A 26,272-nucleotide genomic window follows, 5' to 3' on the forward strand; every position below is an offset into this window, starting at 1 on the left:
ATTGTAACTAATTTTATTTATAGTATCTTTATTTTTCTTCATTTTCTTATTATTTATCAAAATAATAAAAACTAGGTATAAAATTACAATATTTTAAAAATATTAAGTATATTTATCGCCAAAAAAAACTAGGGTATAAAGGTGCAACTTTTATAAGACATTGAGTATATTTACCACAAAAAAAAATTGGGTATAAAAATGCAACTTTTTAAAAATATTAAGTATTTCAGCTGTCATTTACTCTAAAAATTAAAATACCATATTTATAAAAAGATGTCATATTTATATGAGAAAGGGTAAATACATATTTCGTACCCTTTGTTTTATCGAAATATAGACTTGGTGCCCTATGTTTTCAATAATGCCCATCTGGTACCTTGTAATTTGAAATCATACATATTTGGTACCATAGACTCAAATTTGATCGATAAAATTTTCTCAATATGACCAAACTGTAATCCATAATATGAGTTTTAAACTCAAATTTAATTACTTAATTATATATAAGTAATAACAGTTTTTTCATACTGAGAAAATTATATCCATTAAATTAGATTTCAAAATATCAAATATGTACAATTTTAAATTACAGATTAACAAATAAACATAATTAAAAACTTAAGGGTCTGATTGGTTCGCGATTAGAAAACTGTATTTTTGAAAAGTGGGATTCTGAAATGAAAATCTGAATTTAGTGATTGAAAACATGTTTCTGAAAATGTGATTGGTTTAATGTCAGTAAACTGTTTTTGAGTTTTAAAAAACTGAATCTGTGATTGAGATTAAATTTGAAAATATAACAGAAACTGAATATGTGATTGGTTTAGCTGAAAGTAAAATTTAATTATATTGATAAATTAAAATTTAATAATATTGCATTAATTAAATTCATAACAATATTGCATTGTCATTAACTTTGATTTTTTTTTATATTAAAGTTATATTTTTTTAGGACACGATTGATTAGTGATTTAAAAATTGTATTTTGAAAAAGTATGATTCTGAAAAAAGAATCTAGATTTAGTGTCTGAAAATATGTTTATGAAAATGTGATTGAATGTATTGTCCGTTAACTATTTTTTAGTTTTATAAAATTGAATAATTTTTTGGTAGAAAATCTAAAAATTGAGTATGTAATATATATATATTTTTTATTTTTTGTATAATAATAATTGAAGTGAAAATATTTTTTTATTTATTTGTTGTAATTTTTATTTGATCAATGATTTTTTTTAGCAAATATATTGTAAATTAGAATTAAATTATATTCTGTTATATAATTTTATAATTAATTATTTTACTAAATTTATATAGATAAAAATTTTAAAAAGTAGATTGACTTGTAAAAATGACAAAAGAAAAAAAATCAAGACTATAAGAAAAATAGCAAGAATTTTTTTTTTTTTTAAATAGTAAGATTATACTGAAAACATTAAGGGGCTAATTGGTAGTTAATTCAAAAATATAATTTTAGAAAATTATTTTCAAATCAAATGATTTGAAAATAAAGAAAACAACAATTTGTTGTTTTCTCTTTTGTTGAAGGATTTTAACTTAGTTTTCAAAAATGGTTTTTTTTATTTTCTAAAACAAGTGTGCCAATCAAGTTTTCATTGCTGTTTTCATTTTTTAAAATCTGAAAATGATAAAACTGTTTTTGAATCCCCTACCAATCACACCCTAAAGTACCAAGTTCGTATTTTAACAAAACACACCCTATCTAGCTTGCAAGGAATGTATTTAAAAATACATCAGTGTCGTTCTCTTCCGAACTTTGTCGCTATTTTTCAAATTACATACGACGTCGTTTTTGTCTCTCTCCAATACCAAACCACTCCGAACTCCGTGGTGTCTTTTCGTCTGGTTTCTGCCATTATTTCCTTTCGAACCTTGTCAGTTCAGCCATTTTTGGCCAATTCTCCAAAAAATTAAGAATTCTTTATATTTATTTTGATGCATTTGGTTTGATACGAGTGCTCGTAAAGTTTACATTTCCCTCTCTCAATCTCAAGTAGACACTCGTAAGCTGTAATCGATTTTGGCGGGAAAATTAAAATCGAACGTGAAATCAAAGGGCCAGAAATTAGGGTTTAAGCATCGTGGTTGTGAGACTGAAAATGGAGGTCGCCGGAAGTAGAAAAACTAAGACAGGAGGACTGGAGGAGGAAAACATCTTGGCCATCATCAGTGGCTCTGGTGCTAAAGACACTCAGGAAGCTAATGAAGATAGTACGTCTACATTTATATATTTACATGATTTTTAGAGTTCGTAATGATCTTCGAGTTTGATTACTTTTTCTATTTCTTTTTAGATTTTCTTAGGAACCAAACGGAGTTGTTCGTTGATTTGTTTGGGAGGGAAATTTTATCGTTTGCTTTGTGTTGATTCATGAACAGGACTCGCTTTTCTTGAAGCGGTTCGTTCGATTTCGATTGTTTCGCAGAATGGAACTCCACCAACCCAGTACTCTTCTCTTTTCCTCTCTGTCTTGCTCTGTATGCTTCATTAGTGCTTGTTCTCATGTTTACCTGGTCTGATAATTTCTTACAATTATCTCTGCTAAACATCTACTAAATCTAGTGCCATGCAATGTTTTATTTACTTTTGGTCCATGTCTTGTGAAGCAAAATGTTCCAGGAGGTCTTCAAGATCCTAAGGTGTGGGAAATCTTTGGAATTGATTATGGCAAGTTATCAGCTTTTGACCGAGTTAGATAAGGTTCAAGCCTTCCCTTTATCAAACAATCACCCTATCTGTCTGCATACATACTCATTTTACACTAGTATTCTTGGTTATGCGCGAAGTTCTGATGATTTCATATTCGTGGATGCCTTTTTTTCTTTTAATTATTATTTCCTGTCTCTTTTGAAAATAGTCTTTTCCTCGTGTATATTTGGCCAATGTACAAAAGTCACTGCCAGACACTAATGCTACATCCAAATTGGTTGTGGTTGATGAGGTATTGATTTGTCTTTTTTAAATATTCTCTATATGTTGATGCTGCAAGTCATATGCATTGTCTTATAGTGGACACTCTCTCTGTGCTTCTTAGGCTTGGTCGCCATTTGATCTCAGTCCGGAGTTTTCTAGTCACGGAAGAGAAGGTGATAAAAACCAGGGGGGACCAGTAGACTCCTATGTAAGTTAGTTTCTCTTTCTTCCTTGTCAGTCTTAATTGCATTTCTAAATACATGTATTTCTCCTGGTTGTTGCATTTTGTATATACTTTGAATAAGATTCTGAAATGCTTTCTCATCTCCATGCCATAACAAGTTTAAGACATTGTGTTTCTCGATATGACTTTGCCCCCTTCTATCAATATCTGGACCATGCATTTCCTAATGAGCTTGTGGCTTGCTGTTACCTTTTCCTATCCTTTTCCTTTTCAACTTTCCTATGAGGTGAAAGCTTGGTTGAGGAGATTTGTACATTCAAGGAAAAAATAATAGATAAACATGTAATTTTTTTTTTTTTGCTCTGTATATCTGGCCATTTTTATAACCTAGAAAATGATGAAAAAGTTAGTAGTGTAAAAGAAAGCTCATTCATTTCATGGCTAACGTCCAAGTGCTGAATTGTGTTACATGTATTTGTTCGGAGCATTTGTCTGTTATTGATTGCTTAGGTATGATACTTTCACATTCTATAATGTATCATCTTCTGAAGCACAGGATTTTCATTGCCTGATACAAGACCTTGTTCATGTGACTAATGGAATGAACTTTCAAAAGTCTGATACAAAGGTTAGTTATCTAGTTTCCTTTTCATTGTTTATTGTAATAGAGGACTTTTTTGTAATTGATAATTATATTTAACCAAGTATGATATGTCTCTGGTTAAATTCCTGGAAGCTAATGACATCGTATACCAAGGTTCATGGTGATGAAGCCAAGAATGGTTCACTAATGTCTTGTGTGAAGTAAATACTTGATATATCTATTGGATATACGTGATCTCATATACAAGGTGAAAAGAAATTTGGAGCTTAGAAATGTATGGAGTATGACTGTAACTAGAGAAAGCTGTAGAAATATACAGGTCACTGATAATTACACTAATTTTTATAGTTTTATAATTGCTGATACTTTTTTTACTTTCTAGTTCTCTGATAATGCACCACGCAAGCAATAGTGCATGTGAAGGTAGTTCATATGATTGTGTATATGGTTTGTCTTCATTATTATTATTATTGCTGTTGTTGTTTTTCGTACTCCATTTTTTGATACCCACTGCTGCTCAATTAATTACAATATCTTGCTCGTTACTGTTCATGGCTATAAAGCCTTTACTTCTGGAGATTGTTAATACAGTCTGTCCAAATATTTTCACTTTTTCATGGTATCCTTGCCCTTCTTGTAATGCTTTTACTTTAGAGTTTAGACAATACTTGGTGATCGGTTCTGCTGTGAACTTGTCAAGTGAGATGCATTAATAATGCTGTTTCTTTTTTTTTTTTAGACTTTTTAATGTTATAATTAATTTTCTGACATTAAGTATATTTCAATATTTGTAATTGTAAGGTGCAATTCATCTAAATGCTAGCATGCTTCTTTAATTCGATGTTGCTTATTACAGTCCTTTTTTTGTGCAGTCCCTGAGAAACCTGTTATTATTTCAATATCTTGTCAACATTCTTGAAGGTGATTTTGTACCACGCAATAGTGCATATGAAGGTAGTTCATATGATTGTATGTATGGTTTTATGGATTTAACTCCATGGCTACATTCTTAAGCTGTAAGTCACTGTTGTTTGCAGGTCTCATGAGCTGGGCACATTTGAAAGAGTCTTTGCTTAACATGCTTTTGGTATGTACTATCTTGAGAAAAGAATAATGAAGGGATTTATTCTTGTTGATGTGCTATTTTCAAAGTGATTTTTACTGCAGCATGGCTCTTATGTTTGAAGCTAATCTTCTACTGCAGGGATCGCGTAAAATAAACTACAAAAACTTGGTGAAGGATTGTTTAACTAATATGTGTCAACTGTACCAGAGTTCTGTTGCATTTAATGATGATGAAATACATCCAGAAATTTCTGAAGAAAAATCAGCTAAAAATTGTGATACAGCTGTGATAGTTGCTTTATTTGAGGTTGGACAGAATGCCTGCATTGCTATGCAAAAATTTCTCACAATTGTAAGTCCCCCATGAGAAGTCGATTTGTATTGTTTTGAGCCAGTTTCATCTGAGTCACTGATTTTTAGTTTTACACGATATTTAGATTATGGAGCTAGATACATCTAAGAAGAAAGCTGATAAGGAAGGTTCTACTACAAGAGCTGATGGTGTCAGGTATACAGTAGCTCTCTTTACAAAATTATTTTTTCAGCTCTTTTGTATAATACTCTTATAATAATAATAAAAAAAAACCGAAAAATATGATACAGGACTCCGATGGTGGAGCTCATTGTAGATGAGCTTACTTATAATAGGGATATTTTCCACCCTTTTCTTCAGGTAATCTTCTCCACTTCCTGCTTTTTTTTCAGGTCATTTTTCAACATAGTTTATGTTCCTATGCACGCATAGTATAAAATATAAATCTCTAAAGTGTTGAGACAGCTCTTTTGCCCAAGATCAATTTTATGTATTGTGTTTTTAACTTTCTTATGGTTACAAATTGTGGGTTATAATATTTGATGGCTCTACAATAATTTTCTTACTGGTTTAGGAACAAATAAGATTTCATCTAACTTCTAAACAATGAATTCGCCCCGGTTTGTTCCCCCTGTTTTATGGTTTTATATATGATGAATTTGTAGTTATTTTTCTGTGTAAAAATATATAATTTGCCAAAAATGTGGTCACTCAGCCAATCCTGAGGATGTTTTGCAGGTATACGATGAACCTAAATGGAAGCTTGAAATTGTTGTGCAGTACTTTTGGAAATATGCGGGAAAGGTAAGTGACTTATTGGAATGTTGAAAGAACAAAGTAGTCAACCAATGATAAGACTTCACATATATTGACCAAAGAACTTTCTTCCATGGTCATTGCTGTAGTTTGTTATTGTTGTCCTAAAGTGTTATTTTGTTGTAATGATAAAGCAATTTTTTTACTCATTGCTGATACTCTTATTTACCTTGTATCATTCGATATTGCAGCCTTCTGTCCGTACTCGTAGGTCTAATGGTTCTGTAGATGATACAACATTTAGTGGAGCATTGAAGTGCTTTTCAGATATCACCGGCACAAAAAGCGCTGTTAAAAGAATTGGGACTGAAGTGATTCAGTTACTCTTAGTACATGGATTTCAGGTGATTGGTCTTGCTCTTTATGAACTTATCTATATACCTCTTAATAAGTAACACTGTCTTTCAAAGTTTAACCTGTTGTATGTAAAGAGATCCCTGTACTCTATTTTATGCAATTGCTTTAGACCCCCACAACTGCTCTTTGTAGTTCTTTTTTAAATTTTGTAGGATGACTGAGAAGATAAAGTATTACTCTTCTTGCTAAACGTATCGGTTTTAAAGAAAAGATTCTGATTATATAATTATGTAGAGCATGGTTTTTCAAACGAAAATTTGTTTGCTGCTGACTTTCCTTCTCCACATAATCCCAGTTGTTTATTTGAACATGGAAAAGTTTTGAACTCTGGTCATCTGATAAGCCATTCTAAACTGTTTAATATTGTGATTCAACCAATTTTAAGGTCCTTAACCAGCATTAGTAATAGCATGGTACCAATTTGATAGGCACTAATACAGATATAATCTTTGAAAGAATCTGCTGTAGAGCTCTTACTGATATCAGCCACCAAAATACAAGTTCTCCAAGTAATTCAAGTGACTACGAAACACTCCTAAAAGAGCTTTACTCATATACTAGACTAAAGCCACTTGGATTAGTAGGGACTAACAACATAACAACCCCAACTAACTTGAAGTACTACTCAGCAACAATAATCCCAACTAACTTCTCTTGTGCCTGGGTTTATTTGAGGCCTAACAGTGTTACACTCACAGTTGACACGAATATCACTCAGTTGCACTATGTTTTGTACCTTCGCCTTTCAAGATACTCGTCTAGGTTTTTTATCTGTCGGTACCAAAATAACACGCTTTTCTTTTAATTTGTTGAATCACTGTCAATTTCAGGCTTATTTGTCACTACCATACAAAGATTTCGATGAAAGCATCTCCGCTGCAAGTGGAGAAAGGACAAGCTACTCCCAAGTTGAAATGTGCAAAAGCATAATTTCTGCTTTTGGAAATCTGAGGGCAGCAGACAAGTAAGTCCACAGTTAGCTTTGTTTCAAATAAATCGATAATAATTGAGCTGATATTCTCAAACACCATGCCACTGTTTGCCATTTTTCCTTATTGTTAAACTGTGATGTGAAAACAAATCTTCATGATCCCTTATTCTCTGTTAACAGCAATACAACTAACAGTATAGTATACAGTACTAAAGCTACGAAATCCGGCTGTTCAATGCAGACACCTTAAACAGAAATTACAACTTCCTTTCCAGAAGAAGTGAGATGGTAGGATTGGGGAAATTAAGATTCTTTCGAGATTAAGGGATTGAGTCTGAATAGATAATAAGGTGTCGTTTGTTTGGAGGGAATGAAAATTGAGTAATAAGAATGGGAATGAGAAAAAGAATAAGAATAGAATAAAAATTAATGGGAACAACTACAACGCATCATTTTTTTTTTTTACAACACCGGTGCATCATTTTTCTATTTCGGCACCTGGATAGATATAATCACAATTTTTTTTATACAATTTTTTTTATATGACGGTGTACATTGTAGGTATTTAGAATGCCCTGCAAATTTTCAAGAAATTCTGAATAGTTTATGAATCCGACAACAGAGTTCAAATTGTCAAATTTTACATGCGTACACAAAAAAACAGGCACGCATGCAACAGACAGTTTAGACCCTGTTTCGGTACCATAATTTATTAAGAATTTCTTGAAAATTTGTAGTACGTTCTAGATAGCTATAATGTACATCATCATATAAAAAAAATTTGGATTATAATTATTCAGGTACCGAAATAGAAAAATGATGCAGCAGTGTTGCAAAAAAAAAATGATACGTTGTAGTCGCTCCCAAAAATTAATATGAAATAGTCATTCTATCAAAATGATGGAAAAACCATTCCGTTGGAATGACATTCCAATACTCTAAAATTCAACCAAACAAAATGAAAATTGATTCATTTCATTACTCCCAACCAAACATCTCCTAAGGACATTAATGTTCTTTTGATGCATGTTATGAAAATAGCAATTTCGAACTAAAACGACCATGTTTGAATTTTATTTCATGGTGGACAAACGAAAACTTGGGTTAGATTTTGGTCCTATGCTCTTTCGTTTTAATTGTTTAGCACATTTCATGGCGTAGGCACATGGAGATTACATCGTTTGGAAAAGAAGCATTGTTCACTGCAGCTACCATTATCTCAATGGGGTCTTAGGAGTTTGGAAGCTTTTACTGCTATACATATACATATATATATATATATATATAAATATGTTTCTGTAAGATTTTAAATGAAGATTTTAAGCAAATTGTAATGCCTAGTGACTTGACCAAATAGTCTCTCTTTAGAGACACTCTTATGCATCTAACTCCATAGTTTCATAATTCCATTTGTTCACGTTTAGAGATAAAAAAAAAAAAGAGAGATATTGAATTGGACTTTTTTTTTCTACATGTTTTGGTTGTGAAATTAGAAAACACATTAACAAAAAATTAACGCAACTAGATTTATCCAATTTTGGATGAGATAGTAGTTTTAAGATAGTTTAATTCCACCTAATTCGCTTGAGACAAAAATGTAAATTATATATCTATGTTGGTAAATATTTACTAGTGATGGGTATAACTATTTCACACCATTCATATTTTAATATGATATAAATTAATGTTTATTATATTTTATTTTGATTTTAGTTCTAATTTGTTTTAGTATTTTTGCTAGTTAATTAAAATTTATTTTGGATTTTTTTTAAAATTACAAAATAAATCAAAAGGCTTATATACTTGTAAGCAATTTTTAGAATAATTTAGTGCTTTTACAGCCAATATTTGAATTTTAGATCAAACTTAACCTTGAAGTACTAAAGGTTGTAATGAATATGTGATGAAAGTTAATTTTGTGATGAAAGTTAATTTTGCCGTAAAAAGATTCAAGTATTTTAGTACAAGTATTAGAACAACTGACAAATATCATAGTTAAAGAAAAGATCATTATTTACCTTTTTTATACGCCAACTAATTTAGCTTCTAATGCGGTCAGATTAAGCATTGTTCGATATGCAACAGTTAAATGGTAAGGGCAGCTCCAACTGAACTGTAAAACAGTAAATATAGTGTTAAAAAGGCACAAAATCAAATCTAACCTAACTCCATTTATCTCACTATTATGCTGTCAAGCTACAGTATCCCACTACATCAAAAACAAAAAGTAGTACTATTTTGCTTTTTATATTAATATTTAATGTTAAATAAATATATATGTATATTATTTTATATATAAAATAAAATAATATAATAATAAAGAATATACTTTTTGGTGTAATTTTTGGTGTTGTGATTGGAATGGAAAAAAAATATAGTGCTAAGATTCGTTAATTTTGGTATTAGTGCAACACCATATATATAGTGTTATGAGTTGGAGAAATCCTAAGAAAATTAGAACTATGCTAATTTTGTTCCAAAAAATTAGTAAATATATTTGCTATTGATATAACTTGATTTTGAGACATCTAAAACTCGTTGGTATCTATTACAGTTTCAAAATAGGACATACAAAAACTGAACTAATATACAAAAGACTAAAGCACAGAAACCTAGAAGAGCCTCGTAGTTACGAGTGATTTACAAACACAATAGCAAATACCAAATCACCATAATTCTTGGAATAATCATATTGTCCAGGATGATGTCGTCTGCATTAATCAGGATTAAATATTGCCTTGCAGAAATCCATAAAAGTATATTGTTTTACCTTTGACATATATGGCAAGTAAAAAGCTCATCGTCCCCATAGAACCCACCTCTTTCACTCTCAGTTCCATCCACTTCAGAGTCACCTGTGCTTATATGTTGTTTCAGTTGTTCCCTAGTATATAGTTTACACCTGTATCTATATATATCATATATATATATATATATATAACCCATCAACACACATAATAATAATAATAGTATATAAACAGACTTTCTTCCTCTTGTCAAGATGAGCAGCATAGACTCTACTAAGCCTGTTTTGTTTTTCAAGAAACATCTTGGTGAGTCCAAACCCTGGACTTTTGGTCTGGCTCTAAGAACCAATGTGAAGAGGCGTCCGACTTCATGGCGTCAAGGGGAAGAAGGCAAAGGAGGATGAGAAGAGTATGAACAAGCTCGTAGGCCTTGAATGGCAGCCTTAATTGTTTCATTTTTTGAACTTGAAATGGCTAAGTATGGCATTGCTCATATTATCACTGCCTCTGGATTGGATTCATGAGATTTTAACTAAAAAGTAATCGAGTGGAGCGTAGTAAATAATCATTAGAGTTTAAAATATTACAATTTGAGTTGGAATTTAAACTTTAAACATAAGATTAAGTGTCCAATTAACATATTTTTATCTTACATTACATGTACTCGTGCATCTAATGAAAGTCTGCTTTCCTTAAATTAAAAGAGTTTAAATTTTGCCTAGTGAATGCCTATGTTACCCAAAATAATACTTTGGCCAAAACAATCCAATGGAAATGGCTTCAGAATAAAACTCAATTAAGCTAAAAAGCAAGAGAAACAAACCAAAAAAAGCCCCTCTCAAAAGCACAAACCATTAGAATTGAAATCCCTCTTAACGCAAACAAAATTTCTAATAGACAATTTCAGCACCTGCAGATAACAAAAGATGCCTAACCAAGTTTTGTAAATTTCCTAGCCAAAATCTAAGCGAAAACGATCTAGTCCTCGTCCATTGCAGGTTGATCTCTTTTACCAGGGCCACCGGCTGGTTTCGCCATTATAATCTGCAACATAATTATCAATGCGGACGTTATGACAAACGAAAAATTTCACTCGGACAAAAATCATGACCCTTTTCAACAGTTCATTAACATCAACCAAAGACATAATCAAAGTTTGACACTGGAGTTTCCTTTCTTTTTTTGAAATTTGTCTACTAATAATAACCTTGTCACGGACAAATTAATGCATATTTTTTTTTAACTTGTGCTCTTGCCTCGGATAGTACAAATAACTTGAGATTGGAGGCTAAAGTTATTTAAGAGTCACAAAAAGGAATTTTTACTAATTAATTACCTGGTCCACTCGTAGTACAGTGCAAGCAGCATCAGCAGCATACTTGAGAGCAAAGAACCTGAGACAAAGAACCCAACAAAATAAATGAACCAGAATCTTCCATAACATATAGTTATTTTCACTTTCATAATATAGAGTTGAGTGAACACTACAAATTATAAAAATTTTAAAAAAATCTGAATTAAGAAACATAATCAGAACTGTTCAATAATATCAAACATTTATATAATACCGGTATGATGATTTGTTACCCTCAAAACAAAGAAACCAAAAAAGGAAAAATAGAGAAACTCCGCGTAGCCCATTACTCTATATATTTAAATCCAATGCTATAAAGAGAGAGTAAATTTGGTTCTGTTTGTGGTTTTAAACTGAAAAATATAACATGTGATGGGAAGGTCAAGGCCCATTACTCTATATATTTAAATCCAATGCTATAAAGAGAGAGTAAATTTGGTTCTGTTTGTGGTTTTACACTGAAAAATATAACATGTGATGGGAAGGTCAAGGCGTCCATTAACAAAACATCAATCATTATTATGCTAGCTATGACAACCTTCAGACTCAAACTAGTGTAAGAGACGGGAGGAACTTATAATTCACTAAAAGAATCCCATGAAAAAAAAAGTATAGAAGTTTTAAGAAGCATTTCACTAACTTGAATAGTTCAATAGAGCTTTAAAAATATGTAAAAAGTATAATTAGTGTCTTTAAAATAAAAGAGATTGCTCACTTGGTAACATGAAGGTCCCAGATATCCATGGTTGAGATATCCTTACAAGCACCTTCCTCCAAGCTAATACCAACTTTGGTGTTTCCAGATGCATGTTCAGCATATAAAGAGGAAATAATTTCCATGGCATTAAGACCAGCATTCTCAGATAGGGTTTTAGGCACCATTTCAAAACTCTCAGCAAATTTTGCTATAGCATACTGGTCCAATCTGCACAGAAGATAGTAATTGTTACTTCACTAATATTGTCACACCATGACATACCAAAAAAATTAAAATTAATTGTCTGCCTTGTCCCTCGAGTCTATAATCTTTCTTGAAAGAAATAAGTTATTGGAAACCCCACACAAAAAGCTACTGCCACGGTCTTAAATGAGTTGCACTGAAACTCTCACTTCAACTTCAGTGTGTAGATCACATATGACATTTTAGAACACTGGCATTATAAATTCATAATGATCAAAGAGCAGAAAAAGTATGCATGGCAGGGGAAACAAGGAAAAAAAAATATTTTATTGCGCCAAACAGACCACAAGTGATTCTCAAGAACTAGCAATAGTTTTACCAGAGGATTCAACCATGTTAAAAGACAAACAAAAACTGGGAAAAAAACAAAAAAGGAAACAAACAAATTACCCTGTTTCTTTAAATGAATACTCTTTCACTCTCTTAGCTAATTCAATTTCAGTAGCAGCTGCACCAGGAACCATTCGGCTATCCCTGCACATAGCCTAACAGGAAAAGTACCCGGTAAGAATGGTTAGTGGGGTAGATAAGTTTCCAATTCATAAGCCTGACGCAACAAGTACTGTCAAAAAACCTGCTCTGTATGGATCATACAGTCATACCATCCTAAGGAGATTGTAATAGACAATTAAAGACACCTAATGTTGCTTCTAAAAGAAGATCAATACACAAAGAAAAACTAGTCCAAATTACCTTGTAAGTATTTACTCCATCATCAACTGCTCTTTCAAGGTCATCTAAGATGCTATCTGTGCTTCCTCGCAATAAAACAGTGGTTACGGAGTTCCCACCTTCTTCATTCTTCACAACAGTGACCTATATTTACATTATGGGAAATGTTAATGAGATTAAAAGGAAAAATAAATAATAAAAACAACAGGAACAAAATACCCAAGGGTGGTAGCTCAAACAATCAGCCTTTGGTTTGCTCACACAAGGTCTGAAGTTCGAGTCACACCCGGATACTTATATTGCAATTGCTATCGTTTCCTGATCCTCAAAATATTTACGTACCCTAGCACCACCAATTTCTTCTACGGAAACTGAATCAACATGTCCCAGGTCATCTGGGTTTGGCTTGCTAAGCTTCAACTGTAACACAAATAAGAATATTGTTAGAGAATTTTGGAAAAATTTGAAAAAATTTGAGTACTATTAAATGCTAGCTTACTTACCATAGCAACAGCACCAGTAGTGCGGCAAAATCGTCTTAATTCAAATTTTGAACTAATTTTCAAAACCATAAGCCTGCAAGGAAAAAGTCCCATATTAAATTATCAGATATGCTTAGAAAAATCTTAATAGAATAATAAAAACTTGAAAAAATTTCACAGATTTCATAAAAGATCAAAAGCATTTAGATATGTACAGCAATCACAAGTATGTTTTGAAAATTAGTAAGTTAATCAATATAATAAAAAAACATAGAAGGTGATATACTTGTAGCGCTCACAGAAATGAAGTGCCATCTCCCCAACTGCTGCTCCACTAACAATTACTTTGGCACCTGAATCAGCAACTGCCTTTATAAGCTCCTCAACTTTAGCTTCTTCAGTTTTTGCATAATTTTCTAGCTACAAGATATTAAAAAAACTATGAGAACTACTTAAAGACACATAATACATAAAAATGTCAAGGATAACATAGCAAGCCAAGATATTAAGAAGCAATTTTAACATCAACTGGGGCAAGAACAAAGCAGAACAGTATTCTCAGGATGGTGTCATTTGGCATTCCTGAGTCAGGAATACCAACCAATATCATGGGAAAGAGTAAAATTGCAAGCCCAAAACTGTCCAGCGAGAATACCTTTTCTTTTTTTAATTCATCATTCATTAAGGAGAAAATATGAACTAAACAACCAAAAGAACCCAGAAAAATGGATGCCACTAAACATTAATATGAGATGAAGGAAAATTTTGCACAATACATTAGTTACGTGGAGAATCAAAATTAGCCACAACAACAAATGCATTGACAGACAGGCAACTGCAAGTGCATGCAAAGAAAAAGCAAGAAATAAAGAAAATAAAACAGAAAATAACTGCTGAGTATATTGGCTACCTCGTGAATAAGCAAGCCAGAAGAAGAAGAAGAGAAACGTTCATATAATAGCGAGCAAAAAATATCCATTTCAGAATTTTACCTGGTCAGCACTATGAATTAGAACTGTTCCCTTTGTCTCAGTTGCAGAGGTATCCACACCACCAACAAATACAGCAACCTGAATGAAGTAGGTATAATAGAACATACAAGGTTAAAAAGGTAGACATGCTACTTCACATAAAAAAATACAAGAAAAGTATTAAAAAATTGTTGGGTTAAAAAGCTACTAATTACTATAGAAGTCCGATAGGAATATTAATAATAAGTAGCTACCAATATACTCGTATAAAAAAAAAGAAAAAAAAAATGTAGCTTATGAAGCAGTACATAAGGCCCTACTTCTGAATGTTGTACCAAAAATCAGCAAAATCAAAAATATTTTTACATATTGAGACAATTTTAATCAAAGGGAAAAAAATAGCAAGCATAGGATGAAATAGCCATCTCAGCATCATCTAACATGAAAATAAACTCCCCACCATTTCTTAATGCAATATTTAAATTTTCAACAAACCAGATTATGGAATCCTAAAGAGCAACTAAAATGAAATCAATTTAACGAAAGGTGATTGAAAAAGAAGGCCACGTCTTGAATAACATTATAATCAATGAGCTTCTATTCTTAAAATGTCATGAAAATAAGCACTAACCTTCGCCTTTTCTGTATGTTTTATGCTCCCTACAGCATCACTTTTCAAGACCATGCCTCTTACCACCGAACTATTTTGTAAACCCCCTCCCAAGAGCTTTGCAACACGAACATTATCCACATTAAAGTTTGCTGGATTCTTGGGGCATACTTGAATACATGCCTGTGGCAGAAAATAGAAAATGTTCGTTAACAAAAACTCCAATGAAAAAAAAAGGTGATAAAACCAGAAGTAGTAAACATAGGCCGATGAGATTAAAATTACATCAGCAACAAGTGAGGACAAAACATCTTCTTGTCCAAATTGTTTGCTGGCAACAGCTGCCTTCATTCTAATAATCACTTCAGCCTTGTTGCGAACATCCATGGTTTCAGAACCTTCCTCTACCAGCTCATCTAAGATTTCAACTGTCTGAAATTTCACAAAAGAAAAGAAATTAAAATTTGCAAAATATTAAATTTGCAACCAAAATCAGTTAACAGAGCATGTAAGGAAACCTTAGTAATAGCTTTGTTGTATCCACTGATAATCTCACTAGGGTGCAGACCCATCCTTATAAGCTCCTCAGCATTTTGGAGAAGCTCACCGGCAAAAGAAATCGTCAAATTAGCACCATCTCCTATTTCCTCTTGTTGAGCCTTGCCTGCTAGAACCAAGATCTTGGCAGCAGGATGTTGAACCTCAAGTTCGTTAACAATAGTGGCAGCATCGTTTGTGACGAAAAGCTTGTCCAAATGATTGATCACCATCTTATTCATGCCTGATTCAGTAAAAAAAAGAATCATACAAAATATGAAGACCCATTTATCTTTTTCTTACATTTTCAAGTTTTACAACCAAAAAAGATACAAAAAAAACAATAACACTAGCTAGAGTTGCTTGAACATCATAACCGAGCATCTACATTATTACTAAGTGATTTTACTACCAAATTCAAAACAATTAGCAACTAAAAACATAAATCTCATTTCAAGGATCCAAGAACAGCAGTACATCATCTTATTCATGCCTGATTCAGTTAAAAAAAATCATACAAAATATGAAGACCCATTTAACTTTTTCGTACATTTTCAAGTTTTACAACCAAAAAAAGATGCAAAAAAAAAAAACAATAACACTAGCTAGAGTTGCTTGAACATAATAACCGAGCATCTACGTTATTACAAAGTGATTTTACTACCACGTTCAAAACAATTAGCAACTGATAACATAAATCTAGTTTCAAGGATCCAAGAACAACAGTCAATCGATCAGAAAATTCAAGTGAAACCCAACATTTTTAACATCCCGATCTCCCAATTACGCTATTAAAAAGAAAAGTTAAAAAAGATTAAGATAAGCCATTATTGAAGATAAAGATAGTGGATAAATTACCATTGGGGCCAAGAGAAGTTCGGGTGATAGTGGAGAGTTGCTTGCAAGCATCGATGTTCTTGAGCACAGCTTCGTCGAGACCAGAGAGATGCTTGTGTCCCTCCTTAAGCATAGACTGTATACCGTACGACATTTTCCAATTCTTCGTGAGTGTTCGAAAGAAAGAGGCCAAACCCAAACCCTAGAAATGGCTTTCGGCTTCTTCTTCTTCTTCTCTGCAAAAAATCAAATCAAAGAAAGAACAGGAAATTACACACCATACCCGGTTTTAGAAGGTCCATTTACTTTTTACCCACATTTTCAAAAATTTAAATTAATAACCATTTTTCTAATCAAAATACCTATTTTACCCTCTCGTTATTTTTTTTTACGAGGGCACATGGGTTGGAATGGTGGGGTTGAGTATGTTTTAACGAGCCAACCCAACCTCATCGATTTGAAAAAAGAGAATTGCTAACCCAAACACAAGGAAGTGGTATACTGTTATTGGTGCAATTCAATATCGGATCTCGCACATTCGAATTTAATAAGGATTATGAGGTATCGCTAATTAACCACATAATGTTATCTCATATGGTGTTTGACACCTTAAGGTGTCAAATAGCAACGCTCAAATAAAAAATCATAGGTCGTTCAAAATATTTTCAATATACAACCAAACCCTCCATGGCACATTGTTAAATGGGTTAGGTTGGGTTGGTTTGGTCGAGTTGATCCTATTATTTAACTTCAACAAATTTTAAAATCACATGATATAAAATCATATTCTTCATTAGCCTATTATTAACATTTAAAGAAAAATCATAAATTACATAAATTAATAATACCGACACATTAAATGAGAACTTTTGGGTACCTTTGGGTCAACAAATTTCAACTTAGGCTTTCTAGTCTTAGGGCCATCAACATCACTTGGAGCTACCCTTTTCTTAGCTGATGCGTTTTTTGCAGGTTTGGCAGCATATTTTTGTAATATCCAACATTTTCATTATACATTTTTTTTTATTATAAATCAGAGTTTTAATACATAAAATGTACAAGTTTACAAATTTAAGAAATAGTAATGGAAAAATAGTGTTTAAAATATCATTTTATGTTTTTAATGAGATTAAAGAGAGAGAAACTTGAGTAGTCAAGTATTGGACCCGAATGTCATATAATTTTAATTGAGGATTTTTATAAAATTAAGAAAATTTTGCTAAAGGACTTATTTGAAAATAATTTTAGTATTTTGGGTCTAAGTGTAATTTAAAAAAATAATAATAATAATAAATAAATAAATAAAATAAAAGGCTTCAGCCTTTCTTTTTACCTGAGCCTCTCTCTCTCTCTCTCTTTCTCTCTCTCTGCGTGTTACTGTTGCCGACGACGCAGGAGTACTTTCCGGCCACCACTTTTAGCCATGCGCCGGACTGTTGGATTCAGAGGCCTTCGAACTATCGACCCACGCGGGAATCTAGAGCTCACTCGCCGATTAAACGCCTCAACCACTCGATTTAAGTTCGGCCACCCCGTGACTTCAAAGTTGCGATTCGGCCACCTCGAGCATCCGTTTGCCGATCCGTCACCACCATCGTGCTCTTTGTGTTGTGGGCTTCAAAACCCAATAACTTGTTCCTACATCTATCATAGTTGGGTGGTGGGCCCACCACGAGCCACCACGATCCACCGTAGACCGACGGTCGAAACTTAGTGTTCGAGGTTTTGAAGTATGTTTTGAGTCTCAGAAAATCATCGTTTGACTTGTTGTGGAACCCGATCACCTTGGTATAATTTCTTTGACCTATATATTGTGATTTAATTGTGATTGATTAGAGTAATTGTTATTATGTGTATTTATAGTATATAATTATATATTATTGATATATGTAATATTTTCTGTAATTTACTGGCTGTCTGGGATTGTATATATTTTTTATACAGGTTTTGATTTTGGAATTGTCCACTTTATAGCCGTTGCGCTGTCCAATTTTCTAGAAAATATTAGATATTAAATAAAATATAAAAATACATATTTAATTGATTTTATATTAATATGGAAACTATTATGATTAAGTAATTTTAATTATTATTGTTATTATTTTGTTAAGTAAATCAAGAATACAGATTCATATATATATATATATAAAAAGTGTGATTTATAGTAAACCTATTATTTAACAATTATTCTTATATATTAATATTTTGTTAATATTTGAATATTAAAATAATATCAAATATTAGTTTCTTACAGTTATTGATATTTGTAAGACCATTGAATTTTGAAGAAAGTATATTTATTATATCACTGGAATTGATATTATGACTAATTAATAATAATATAAATATTTATATTTATATTATTATCATTATATTGATTATTACAACTTTATGTTAAAAATATTATTTCTTTTATAAAATGACTATTTGAATATATACATCCATATACGTATTGTTATTGAAGTATTTTGTTATTAATATCGAAATAAGTTTAATTATAGACGATAATTATTATTTTTGTTGGGATTATTATTATTATTATCATAAGAGTACATTATCTTATGAGCAAGGTTTAAAGCATGGTTTTATATGAAGAGTGTTATACCTAAAAATTGGAGAATGCATCCTAGGAGGCTAAGGAGAATGCATTCTAGGAGAGTTAAGGGGAGTGGTCCTAGGAGACCTCAAGGAGGATGTGGTCCTAAGAGACCCCAAGGGTATGTAGGAGGCAAGCCTCCCAAGATTTCCTAAGTGTTGGCTCAAACGTGTCCAAGGTAAGTAGCTAAGGAGGAGGAGTCTCATGCAAGAAGAATGAGACTTAGATTTTGATAAGGAGAGCCTATACAATGTTCGATCGGACATGTTTGGGGATGCTAAAGGAGGTTGCCTCAATCTTGTCCAAGGTGAGGTGCCAAGGAGATTGGTTCAAGGAGGAATATGGCATGCTAGAGGAGAATGCCATGTTAGAGGAGAGAAGTGCATGTCCTACCACCATGCACGTTCAACCCACAAAAACATGTCCTACCACCATGCATATCCTACCACCATGCATGTTCAACCAACACTTGCATGGGTAGTGAGTAGGAGGTGGACCAACTAGCTAGAGGAGACTAAGTCAGACACAACTCCAACAACATGCGCGGGAATCTCTCATTCCTCACTCAAATTGAGGAATTAGTTATATTTTAAACATTTATTGTAATATAAATATAAGATGAATAATAAAATATCCCGATTGTAAGGGGATATCAGTTGAGGATCCCAAACCTATAAATAGAGAGCTGATGGGATGAGAGGAGGGTCTTTTTTGAGCTGCTTATTTCTAGAGAGAGAAAATTGGGACTGTCTATTCTAGAGAGAGAAAGTGTTGAAATAAGAGAGAATTATTGTACTTTTCACAATCTGTACTGAAGAAACTCAGTTGGCTCAGTCCATCTGATCTTGAGTATAGGTCTATAAGTCACAACTCTAAGTAGATTAGGCTATTACCGACAATCGGGGCTGAACCACTATAAAAATCTCTTGTGTGTTCTTTATTTTCTTTATTATACCGTCTGTGTCGTTTATATTCTCTTGAAGGCTTGTCGTTATTGACGTTCTCACGTCGTTGGCTAAAAAGACAGTCAACAAAGAGTTATTTGCATTACGTTGATAATAATTATTATTATCATTTATATAGTTTCTGGTATTATTAATATACACTATCAATAGTGTATATTTATGATTTTGATAGAATTTAATAAATGATGTGCCTTGAATAGGATTTGTATGGATTTGATTGATTGACTCTTGGTGAAGAATTTTAAAATAAGCTAAGGACCTAAGGTAAGTAAATCTCACATTTTGTGCTTAAGTGTAAGATGCATAACTACATTGATTGTGTACATCTGATGAGTTAAGTATGGTATGATGATGATGCAAATGATAAGTATGTGAAGAATGGTTATATGAACACCATAAGGGTGTTGTGTGATGTGTAATTGATGAATTCCGTGATATGTGAAAGATGTCTTACTTGGTTAAGAATGATATGAATTATGTGCAAGTATGTGTTCTTATGTTGATGGATATGTGGATTACTCTATGTTCATGATTTGTTATATGTTATGATATATGAAGCGTTTAAGTTTTTAGGCTGGAAACCTTAGACCTGAGCCATAGCTCTACGTTAAGGTATAACAACGCCACCAACCCAAAGCTTCATGTATTATGACTAAAGATGTTTTGAGTTATATGAGATGTGATACAATGCCTTGATTGAATACCATCAACATGAATCATGAACATGAACATTGGCATTTCAGCATCAGCATGTATGCATGGCATGTACAATTATGTGATACATTATTATGTGATATAAGACCATGCATATGAATATGAGAAAAGTTATGAAATGCCTTGAAAAGTATTATGTAAAGTTAAACATTTTAATGACACAAGGCTTAAGCAAAGTGATAATAAGATGTTTAAAAAGGGTGTCACTGTTTTGATGAAGCAATCAAGTAAGTTCAGTAAAGAAGACGGAAGTCTATAAGACTTATAGTGGCTGCCCACTAGTGTGGGCTAGGTCAGAGTTGACCATTCAGATATGTTTGCCATGTTTCCGTCTTTCTCCTCCATATGTGTAATAAGTATGGCAGCTATGGCAACGATGAAATGAGTGTTATGATGAGCCTAGCTGAGATGATGGCTAGCCGGAGGAGAACCTATGGGATTCTATATGATATGTGTAACAAGCCCTGCAGGCATTGGCTGAATCAAACAGTGTGCACAAGTGATATTGGGCCCATAAAAATGTGAAACTAAAAGAAATAGCATAAAAGTAAAGTTTGAAAGTGCTTGAGCAATAAATGAAATGCATAAGTATATAAGTCAGCATATTAGTATATGTGCACTACAAACTCACGACATTCATGTGTATGTGTATGCATGAGATTTGCTTACTGAGCGTTAGCTCATTATGTTATTTTCCAACATTTTTCCAGGTGTGGCTTTAGCTGTTGAGCAACTTGTGGAGCACGGACTCAGTAGCAATGCAATAATGGTTTAGAGTTTTCATATGGCTGCCTTAAATTTAAAGTATTCATACGTGTAATAATTTCTACTAATAAGTTTATATAAAAGTTTTAAATTTTTCTGTATTTCTTCGTATCATTTTATTTAATCATTTTAGTCAAGTGCCTAACATACTCGTAAACTCTAGAATTACGAGTATGTGGCGAACGTACCCTACCTTAGGGACGTTACAATTTTTTTGCCATTGTTTTTTATTTGTGAGCAACTTTAAACTCAATTTTCTTCTTTGAAGCATGTGATTTTTTTAACTTAGAAATTCAAGAAACCTTTTTTGAAAATGGAAAATAGAATTAGAGGTTGACAAAGTAGTAACTATTATGAATAATATGATATCAACAAACTATATATATAACTAAGAATGGTTGGCAGGAGGAAGAGGGGAATGGTGGAATAACAACTGGTTGATCAATATGAAAAAAATAACAACCGGTTGATCAATGGGGAAAATATGGAAATTGGAGAAGATGAACAAGAAATAAAATGGGTATTAAGTGATCCCGCTATAAAAGAAAAGAGAAAAAAATAATTACAACATGTAAGAATAAAAAAAGGTAGTCTGTAGAAGAAACCGTAATAAAGTAAAAAGATTAAAAAAAGTAAAATAAAATCATATAAAAAAGAAATGTCGAACATTCAAAAATAAAAAAAAAAGCTAATTTGGGTATTTCATGTAAAAAATATATTTTTTAAATTATTTTTAACTTATTAATATGAGGTTATTTACTTTAACCATAAGTAAATGGAGGGAGCTTAAACGTTCAACTTGACTTGCTTTCGAAAAATGAGCATAATGGATGCCAAATAATGATATTAAAGTTGGCGGGAGAGGTGGTGACTAGAAAAGATCTTCGTATGTGTACTCTTCTATAACAAATGACTCTTTATGTTGAAAAGCAAAGGCTTCTTCTTGTTGTTTTTGGAGGTGTTGCACAAATGTTAATGGTAGGTTAACATTTAACTTTTCTACACCACTTTGTTGAAATAATGTTACAGCATTTGGGACAGAGGTAGAATTCGACAAACATGAATTTACTACTTTATTTCCCTCTTCTTCGCTACTTTGGATTGAAGAGATCTCACTTTTATGCTCAAAATTTTCCTCTAGCAAATCCATTTCATTACCACTCCCTAAATTGACTTCCTTACATAGTTCTTTCCCCAATGAATTTTCCATATCATTAAGCAAAGCACCGTGGGGTCTATTACACAACTCGTTGCCCAATAACCCAATTTGATTTTCCAAATTCTTCAAGGATGTAGCTTGGCTCTGAATTAAGGAATCATTTTTAGCCATAAACTCCATCATCAACGCCTCCAATGAACATGATCGAACCATTTGGTGAGGTTCATCTTCTATGATAAATTCTTGAAGATCTTCCCAATTCTCTTCATTTGGTCCTTGAGTACAAGTGTCAAAAGTTGACTCCATATTGTTGTCATTGTCCTCCCACCCTTGATTGGTCATAGAACAATTCCAATTCCACCATTCATTGTATTATGCCATATTTATTTCTAACATCCAATAGACTTCATCCACAAATACTTGGTAGAAATTGGTGGTATCATCTTATCTTTTCACTTATTCTCTTGTTGTGGCATTCAAATCATTGAGGAAGACCTTTGGTTGACACTTTTTGGACAAACCATGATATAAGAACCTCATTAGCAAAGTTGTGTATCTCCACCAAGCTCTATGTAAAGGCTCCGAGTCATGTTGAACAAGATTCAAGAGTATTTATTAATGTGACATCTCAAGTACCTCGTAAGAAAACTAAATAAACAAGAGCATAAAAGAGAACAAGGAAAAATAAAAATAAACAAACGAAAAATAAGAAACAAAATTGAAAATTAATTGAGTTTTACAAACAAAATTTCAATAAAATTGATCCCCGACAATAGTGCCAAAAACTCGTTGTGTAAAATTTTGATATAATGTGCAAGCGTACACAATCACAGATAAGTAATAAAGTGATAAGTATATAGTATCGTCTACACAGATTAAATTAGCAAATAATCGTGCAAAAATCAATTCTTAACAACTCGGAACAAAACATTTAGTAATAAAACAAACAAAATAGCAAGATAGCATGATAATAAAGATGAACAAGAATTACCAACTCCTCCTAATATGCAATTTAGTGACAATGTTGCAGGTATACTATAGCAAACTAGGGATTATTAACCAATATTTCCCAACAAGTTTATAGACTTCCATCGAAATCACTACCATTTTAATTTCATCATAAAATTAACATATGTCTATGCCAATCAAACTTTAAGAATTCAACATCAATCACCAATTCTTTTTAGCTATACAAGTCAATAATATATTTATATATTATCACAAATCACAATTCAAAGAAAACAATCTTGCACCTTTCAAGTTTTGTATAAATTAACCACAACTCTTTCAATATTTGGAATTTACTCAATAAATCACAATTGATGACCAAACAAAAGCAAGTAGTAGTCAATAATAATACTTGAACGAATAAAATATCGATTCACAAATAACACCCTTACAACAAATACCAAAATCACATGTTAGAATTCATTAACAATCCTAGCTTCTAAGAAAATTTAGCTTATAATTAAAATCTTAAAAATACCCATAATCAATTCAAACACTGTTCATAAAATACATAAAAAGAAATTAAGTCTAGAGAAAAAAAGAGAAGAAAATTGAGTCAAATAGATGTCTACAATGGTCATTTTTCCTTATTCTCCTTCCCCTTTGTACTTTTCTTTCTTTCTTTTGTTTTTCTTCATTCTTGGTCTGCCGGCTACCTAAAAAAATGTCTCCAACTGTGTATATATCTCCTCCCAACAAAAAGATGAGATGATAATATTGATTAAGAGCATTCATTCCCTTTTTTTTTTGCAGGCCCACATGAAGACCATTTTTTCTCATCTTTCTTTGTCTTCTTGATAACAAATTGATCAACTCCCCAAAGAAAGACCCAACTACAATTAGTATCCCATGTCAATTTAATCTAAAAGGATGGTGATGTGGCAGCTTCTACGACGGACCTCTAAAATACTCTTGATGCATGTCAATTTAATCTAAAAGGATGGTGATGTGGCAGCTTCTACGACGGACCTCTAAAATACTCTTGATGTCGGGAAGCAATGTTGTGGCTTTGTTGCAACGATCTAAGATTCCTCGATCACAATTTTATTGCAATATCTTCCCCAACACTTTCAAATGCAAAATCAACATTTTTCATTTATTTATATTAATTATTTAAATAATAATTTAGATATTCAATTATAAGAAAAATATACTTTTATTAACTTTCAAAATAAAATGTGTTTACATATGTTTCCAAGACATAAACCCTAACACCAATTTCAAAGCAAACATCTTAATATGATCTGAGTATACAAAAGTATTTTGTGATTGTTTGTTGCGGTATTCACAATTTTATAAGGACCATTGTAGAAAAAGACATGTATTTTGATGGGGTGAAGAAAATTATAAAGTGCAGGTTACTGTTTTACAAATGATTGATGGAACTTCGAGTTTAGTATTTCCAGAACTCAAGTATGTGAAATATCTCGTGTTTATGATGAAATTACTTATCATATATGAAAAGTTAATCGACGATAATTAGAATGACTAAAGATATTTGTTGATTGTTGCAACTTGTTTAATATTTTTCTTTAAGTTTGGACAATTATTATTTCATATATTTTTTATTTTCCCATCTATACTTTATTGATTTTATATTATCCCATAAATAATGAGTTTAAAGATTTGAGATGTGCCTCCATTTGTTAATGATAGTTTAAAATATCAAAATAATAGATAGGAAATTTATTTGGTAAGGCCTTCAAAAAGAGCCCTACCGTAGGGCTTTTTTGTGTTCTCAACCTTTGAACAGTTTTTGGCGTGATTTTTTTTATGACCGTGTATATTGTAGTTATTTAGAGCATCCTGCAAATTTTCAGAAAATTCTGAATAATTTACAGTGCCGAAAACTAAATTCAAATATGTTATTTTCCACGCGCATAAAAAAATTAGTCACGCGTGCAATAATTTGTTTTCGGCACTGTAAATTATTCGGATTTTTCTGAAAATTTGCAGGATGCTCTAAATAACTACAATATACATGGTCATAAAAAAAATCGCACCGAAAACTATTCACGGGTTGAGAACACAAAAGAGTCATACAGTAGGACTCTTTTTAAAGGGCCTACCATAGAATTATCCTAATAGATATTGGTCATAAAAAATTTTAACAAATTAAAATTTCATTTTTTATAAATATCTTATTTTTTAAATGTTTTGGATATGTAATTATTTTGTACCTGTGTTTTTGCAAAGTATCATCTTGGTACCTTGTGTTTACAAATAATGCTTATTTGATATTTGCATTTTCAAATCGTACATATTTGGTACCCTGCATTTTAAAATCGTACACATTTGATACTTTCTATTTTGAAATTGTACATATTTAGTACCCTAAACTCAAATTTAATTAATAAAATTTTACTAATTTAATCAAATTACTCTAAATCATACGAGCTACAAATTATATATAACTCCTGACAGTTTGGTCATATTGACAAAATTTTATTAATTAGGGTATTAAATATTGAGTTTATACATTTTAGACCCTGTGTTTTGGCTCATTACCTGTTTGGCTCTGTATTTTGACAAATTACCTTTTGGACTATGTATTTTGTAAAATAGTTCAAATAAGCTCCTAAACCTAATTTTGATGAACAAAAAATTGAATATAACAACACAGTTATTAGGCAGAATGATTGCATTTTTGTTTTGAGTTGTTAGTTTGATTAATTATTTGTGATTTTAGTTA

At 32.0% G+C, this 26,272-nt stretch overlaps 2 protein-coding genes across 2 annotated transcripts; one reads left to right on the plus strand and one right to left on the minus strand.

Moving 5' to 3' along the window:
• The first annotated feature begins 1,833 nt into the window (after positions 1-1,833).
• Positions 1,834-8,660, plus strand: LOC133801608 (negative regulator of systemic acquired resistance SNI1). Its single transcript, XM_062239853.1, has 15 exons — positions 1,834-2,229; positions 2,398-2,464; positions 2,626-2,719; positions 2,877-2,960; positions 3,054-3,140; positions 3,673-3,744; positions 4,593-4,674; positions 4,758-4,807; positions 4,925-5,137; positions 5,223-5,293; positions 5,389-5,458; positions 5,837-5,902; positions 6,106-6,258; positions 7,102-7,235; positions 8,364-8,660. The coding sequence occupies exons 1-15, from the start codon at positions 2,118-2,120 to the stop codon at positions 8,434-8,436; spliced, it is 1,428 nt and encodes a 475-aa protein (XP_062095837.1). The 5' UTR covers positions 1,834-2,117; the 3' UTR covers positions 8,437-8,660.
• A 1,962-nt stretch (positions 8,661-10,622) lies between these two features.
• LOC133801609 (T-complex protein 1 subunit theta-like) lies at positions 10,623-16,649 on the minus strand. The gene is made up of 13 exons (XM_062239854.1): positions 16,395-16,649; positions 15,518-15,780; positions 15,285-15,431; positions 15,021-15,182; positions 14,411-14,488; positions 13,705-13,838; positions 13,440-13,512; positions 13,279-13,356; positions 12,958-13,080; positions 12,655-12,749; positions 12,019-12,228; positions 11,286-11,343; positions 10,623-10,993 (listed from the first exon to the last, which is right to left on the minus strand). The coding sequence occupies exons 1-13, from the start codon at positions 16,525-16,527 to the stop codon at positions 10,928-10,930; spliced, it is 1,620 nt and encodes a 539-aa protein (XP_062095838.1). The 5' UTR covers positions 16,528-16,649; the 3' UTR covers positions 10,623-10,927.
• Between the last annotated feature and the right edge of the window lie 9,623 nt (positions 16,650-26,272).

This window comes from Humulus lupulus, chromosome 9 (genome assembly GCF_963169125.1).
Source record: "Humulus lupulus chromosome 9, drHumLupu1.1, whole genome shotgun sequence".
Taxonomy (NCBI): Eukaryota; Viridiplantae; Streptophyta; class Magnoliopsida; order Rosales; family Cannabaceae; genus Humulus; species Humulus lupulus.